Source organism: Zingiber officinale, chromosome 8B (genome assembly GCF_018446385.1).
Source record: "Zingiber officinale cultivar Zhangliang chromosome 8B, Zo_v1.1, whole genome shotgun sequence".
In the NCBI taxonomy this organism is placed as follows: domain Eukaryota; kingdom Viridiplantae; phylum Streptophyta; class Magnoliopsida; order Zingiberales; family Zingiberaceae; genus Zingiber; species Zingiber officinale.
The window spans coordinates 71183044-71189563 of NC_056001.1; the positions used below are offsets into that span (position 1 = coordinate 71183044).

Sequence of the window (6520 nt, forward strand, 5' to 3'; positions counted from 1 at the left end):
TAAAATTGCATGCTGCTAATAAATATTTTAAAATTCTAACAGCATATAATATACACCGTTAATAATCTTCAAACTTTTTTAACACTTTCTATTGAAATTAACAACTCCCCTTCCTAATTTTTTGCAAACTTTTTATAAAAAATAATACTTCCACAAATATTTTTCTGCCAAAATTTGGTCACTCCCGAATCTCCCGAACCGCCAAAAATAGTTCCACCAAAAACCCCTCGCGCGAGCCTCTGTCACGCAAAAACCTAACTCGCGCCCTCTCCTCACGACAACTCCCTCCACCGAAGCTTCTCCGCCGAACCCTAAGCTTCTCCGCCGAACCCTAAGCTTCTCACGACAACTCCCTCTTTCGATCCTCTCTTAGCCGGTGCCCTCTTCAGCGAAGCCCTCTCCGCCGAAGCCCTCTCCGCCGAAGCCCTCCACTAAATCACGCGAACCTCTCTCACGCAAACCTATTCGCTAAGCCACTCGCTCGTCCAGTCGAAGCCCTCTTCAGCGAACACCTACTTCCTCCCCGTCGTTGACGAGCCTCTGCTTCCTTCCAGGTACGCAACTCATAGAACCTTCATCTATCAAATTGTGTTTCTGCCACTATTCGATCTATCGCTACTGTTTTCTCCCCTCAATCCATGAAGATACCAATTTTTCCAATGGCACTGTGTCCACCCAAAGATCATATTTGTTTTTTTTAGAAGTCAAAAAAGCTGTGATCCCAGGAAGGTGAATAAGCAGTACATCGAGAGTAGGGCAGTGTTCCATTAGGGGATCTTGGAGGAAGAGATGTGGACATGAATCTTATTCTAGAAGGGCTTACAAGCAAGCTTGAATAAGCTTCTACTAGTAGAAGATAGACCCACACACGCACACTATAGGTAGGAAGGAGGACTCTGATGCCACATCTTCACTTGACTTCAAGCAGGAAGTTGACCAGCCGAGCCGTCTGAAGCCTTTAAGAGAGTAAGGGCGTAATGGTAGTGTGGGAGTTAGCGCGTAACCTGCAGCCCCCGTCAACTCATTCAATGAATCTTCTTTCATTCACTACGCGGCTTGAAATTGATCTATTTCTGATTTTTTGTTTGTGTTTCTTATTCATTTTTGGAATCTCCTACAGAGGAGGATAAAGGAATGCAGAGAAGTGATATGTTGTTAGGATTTTTAATATTCACCATCATTTTTTGATTTAGTTATCTTAGTCTAATCCTTTGATCTCTATATGCAGTTAAAGCCTATTGCTTTTGGAATTGTTTCTTCACAATTCAACATATGCATATTCTCTTGTGAGCATGTTCCAAGCAGCGAATTAAGATCGTGTCTGCAGCCTTGCAAAGTAGGTAAGTAATGAATCTCTTTGATTCAAACAAAATTCTAGTCCCTCCTTGGTTTTCCATCTGTGGTCTGAAAACATGTTTTTCCTCGTGCATATTATCATTTTAGTTCTTTGTGTGTGATTGTATAATAAATTTGGGAACCTGGTGATTTTTTTTCTTTAGATAAGCATGTAATATTTTCAAGCTATCTTAGGAAATTAATTTCTTTCTGAGTTGGTAATAAATTTCAATACGCCTCCGGAAACTCTGCGTTTGAGGTTTCTTTGCTTCTAGAGATGTTTTGGTTCTGGTTACTTGATGGTTTGTGCTAGGGAGTCATGGAAACTATAATTTTTTACCTCACTTCTATTTACTGACTACCTATAATTCAACAAAAAAATACTACTTGTTGCATATTACTTAGTATTCGTGAATTGATATTGTAATACCCTCATATTGCCTAGTAGTTAATATTCATAAGGCTTGGTTGTGATTATTAAACATGAATTGTCAATTCTAGTTCGCCTTACTTCATACATGTAGAACGAAGACATCAGTAGAATTTACTAGGTTGCTGATATTTTTATTTATGTTTTTGAGTTGAGCAAAATATGTAAGCTGATAATACTCAGATATAATTTTTTTGTTCTGTTGTATATCATTGTTTTTTATAAGTCCATCGTTTCCTAAAATTTGATGGATTAAATATTGTAACACTAAAATTATTTATAAAAATAGGATAATTTTCTTTTATTTATTTTTTTTTTCAGATTATTTTATTAGTATCAAGGACCATTGTTTTCAAAATGGATAAGGAATGGATCCATCTTCCTTCAAGGCTTGTACCCGAGTATGAAGAAGGGGTTCAAAAATTTCTTACACAAGCTAGGAACTATGCCAAAACACGTGAAGTAATCTTATGTCCTTGCAAACATTGCAAAAATAAGAAGTATATGAAATTTGACCAAGTGTATGATCACTTAATTATTAACGGGTTCAATCCTTCTTACACAATTTGGGTCTTTCATGGTGAAACTTATACTCCAAATTTTCAAGGTCAAAGTAGTTCAAGAGGAATTCAGGAAGAGGAGGATGAAACTAGAGAGGCATATAACTTATATAAAGATGTCTTTGCCTCTGATGAAAGGGTTGACCACACTATGTCTGAGGCAAGAGATTATGAATTTGCTGATTTATTAGTAGATGCAGAAACTCCTCTTTTCCCTAGTTGTACAACTTACACGAAGTTGTCAGCAATCGTTACATTATACAATTATAAGTCTACAAATGGTCACACAGACAATAGTTTCAATGAGCTCCTTAAGATCTTAGGTGACATGCTTCCAGAAAAAAACACACTTCCAAAGGATGTTTACTCAATGAGAAAGTTGTTAAAACCATTTGATTTAGGATATGAGAAGATTCATGCATGCCCAAATGACTGTTGTCTATTTAGAAAGGAGCTTAAAGATTTGGACTCATGTCCAAAGTGTGGTTCTTCAAGATGGAAGGTAGACAAAGTCACCACCAAAGTTTGTAAAGGAGTTCCTGAAAAGGTGCTACGGTATTTTCCTGTGATACCAAGATTGAAAAGGATGTTTAAATCAGAACAAAAGGCCGAAGACTTGATTTGGCATTCCAACCATAAAAGTCATGATCATATGATGCGTCATCCAGTTGATTCAATAGCTTGGGATACGATAAATCATAAGTGGCCAGCTTTTGCATCAGATCCTAGAAATCTCCGGCTTGGTCTTGCAACAGATGGATTCAACCCTTTTGGTGATCTTAGTTCTAGATATAGTTGTTGGCCAGTTATTTTGGTAAACTACAACCTTCCTCCGTTGATGTGCATGGCGAAGGAAAATCTTATGTTGACATTATTGATTCCAGGCCCGAAGCAACCAGGAAATGATATAGATGTATACTTGGAACCCCTAGTGGAGGATTTGAAGGAGTTATGGGACATTGGTGTGGAGACGTATGATGCATTTAGCAAGTCAGTGTTCAATATGAAGGCTATTTTGATGTGGACAATCAATGATTTTCCAGCTTATGGAAACTTAGCTGGATGTGCCACAAAAGGGAAATTTGGTTGCCCAATATGTGGTGAAGGCATATCTTCTATGTGGCTTAAGTATAGTAGAAAGTTTGCATATTTAGGGCATAGGAGATTTCTTGCTCCTAATCATCCATTCCGTCAGAAGAAGAAGTGGTTTGATGGGAATAAAGAGACAAAAGGAAAACCTAGGCCTCTGAATGGATTAGAAATTCTTAATGTATTGAAAGACATTGAAAATGACTGGGGTAAAAAAAAATTGGGTAAAGATATCAATAATACAAAGAAAAAGAGAAGGAGCGTGATGGTTCAAAAAAAGTTCAAAAACCAGTTCAAATGTGGAAGAAGAAGTCAATATTTTTCAATTTGCCATACTGGAGTGTAAGTTATTTTGAACTCTATTAATTTATTTGTATTTTATAAATTTTTTATATTTTATGCACAATTTATTTTGAATCTTGAACTAATATATGAAATGTGTTGATGGTTAAACTTGTAGGGGCTCCTGCTACGTCATAACTTAGATGTTATGCATGTTGAAAAGAATGTTTGCGAGAATATCATAGGTACAATGTTAAACTTAAAGAAAAAAATCAAAAGATGGTGTTAACGCTCGCAAAGATTTGAGGCACTTAAATATTAGAAAAGAATTACATCCTCAAGAAAAAGGAGAAAACATGTATCACTTGCCACCTGCACCTTACACATTGTCTAAAAAAGAAATGGACGTATTTTGTTCTAGGTTGAAGAAAATAAAGTTACCTGATGGTTATAGCTCAAATATTGGTAACTGTGTTTCTTTAGAAGAACGAAAGCTTATTGGGTTGAAATCTCATGATTGTCATGTTCTTATGCAACAATTGCTTTCAGTAGCATTGAGAAGTCTTTTACCAAAAGGTCCACGTAATGCTATATTTTTGCTTTGTGCATTTTACAATGAGTTATGTCAAAGAGTGTTAGATAGGAACCGTCTAGAACAACTCGAAGAGAATATTGCCGAAACTTTATGCATGTTGGAGAGGTACTTTCCACCAGCTTTCTTTACCATCTCTGTTCATTTGACAATTCATTTAGCAAGAGAGGCTCGCCTGTGTGGGCCAGTTCAATTCCGCTGGATGTATCCATTTGAAAGGTAATAAATAATAATCTATTTTTTTACTACTTTAATAATATCATACAACAACTTAGATTTTTCTATCAACATTTATTTCATGTGATTTTTCATTATTTAGATTTATGAAAATGCTTAAAGGCTATGTGAAGAACCGAGCAAGGCCAGAGGGTTGCATAGCTGAGTGTTACCTTGCAGAAGAACGAATGCGATTTTGTAGTGCTTATATAAAAAAAGCTGCTTGTATTGGTCTCCGATCTAATCGGAATGACGATTTGGAAAATGGAGTAGTGGAAGGTCGCCCCATTTCTCAAGGAAAAGAAATTATTTTAGAAGAACATTTGTTACAAGCAGCACATCGATATGTGTTGTTCAATACTGCAGAAATTGATCCTTACATACAGTGAGTATTAAATTGCAACCCTAATATTCTTGGTGTATTGCATGATTCATATATTTTAACAATCATTTTTCAATGATTTTAAATAGGAGGCACATTGAGGAGCTTAAACAAACAGATCGTCGTTTCTCAAGTAATGAAACACTGTTACAAAAACGACATATGGAAACATTTGCTCAATGGTTATCAAAACATGTTCTTGATAACTCTTCAGATCGGATTCAATGGCTAGCACATGGTCCAAGAAAGCATGTTATATCGTATACAGGTTATATTATAAATGGACATCGGTTCCACACAATTGATGTTGGAAGGTCGACACAAGATAGTGGTGTTTCAGTTGAAGCTGATACTATTTGGCAATATAGTTCTACTGATTCACATACAGTAGGAAGACTATCGTACTATGGGGTTATACGAGATATTGTGTTACTAGACTATTATTTTTTCAAAGTACCTGTTTTTAGGTGTGATTGGGCTAATCCTGGAACTGGTATCAAAATGGATGATGGTTTTACACTTGTCAACTTACACCAAGGACTAAGGACTTTTGAAAATGATCCTTTCATTTTAGCCTCACAAGCAAAGCAAGTTTTCTATTCTAGGGAAAATGATGAATCAAATTGGTATGTGTTGCTAAAAGCGCCACCTCGAGGTATTCATAACATGGATTTGCTTGAAGAGGATGCATATACATCATCAAAACCTCTTGATGTGTCCAGACTTGAGATTAACATTACTGAGAAAGAACCATATTCCAGAAATGAGTGTGAGGGAATTGATGTTATTGATATCCCATGACTGAACTTTTCAGATGTAGATTTATAGTTATTTATTTCAACAAATAAATGTTTTTTCAAACTCCACTACTCTTTATTTACTTTTGCAATATATTTTTGTTCTAGTTTACAATATTTCAGTGGTGCATCATGTCATATTACATATTTTATCAGGTCATTATTTAGCATTCAAATGATGAAAAAAATGGGCAAAAAACGCAGTAGAGAATCTATAGTTGATGTTCAGGTGATATATTGTAATCCTTTTTTAATTCTTGGTTTATTTTAATAAGTACACTTATGCATTTCAACATCTCTTTATGCTATTTTGTAGGAAAAAAATTGTTAATCAACTATCGAGAATGGACTCTAACACTGCCTCTGATTCTTCACAACCTTTGCATGGTAAAGAATCGGTTGATGACAGTAAAATTGATGGGAAAAAGGGGCGAGGTCCATCAAAGTTGATGTTGGTTAGTGGCCAACAAAATCCCAAAGTGCTAGAGCGTAATGAGTTCGGACAACCAATTGGAGATAATTCGGTGAAGTATGCATCTTTTCTTGGTTGTATGGTAAAAGAATTTGTTCCATATACATTGGATGGATGGAATGACGTAGATGAAGATTTGAAAAGTAAAATGTGGAGTTGTCTTCAGGTAATGTCATGTATCACTGAATTATTATTTTCCAATTCTATAACAAAATTTAGTCATATATTCATGCTTTATATTTTACAGCTACATTTTAATGTTGAGGAGTGGGAAAAGAAAATAATTTTTCAAAAGTTAGGTAAGTTGTGGCGTGATAGAAAGTCCAGGCTGCAGATAATTATACGAGAAGTTAATACTGGCCAAG

The 6520-nt window shown here is 35.8% G+C and overlaps 1 protein-coding gene across 1 annotated transcript; it reads left to right on the forward strand.

Moving 5' to 3' along the window:
- The first annotated feature begins 2476 nt into the window (after positions 1-2476).
- Positions 2477-5687, forward strand: LOC122013955. The gene is made up of 4 exons (XM_042570162.1): positions 2477-3756; positions 4118-4507; positions 4608-4889; positions 4976-5687. Exons 1-4 carry the CDS (start codon positions 2477-2479, stop codon positions 5685-5687), a joined length of 2664 nt encoding a protein of 887 aa, XP_042426096.1.
- The last annotated feature ends 833 nt before the right edge of the window (positions 5688-6520 follow it).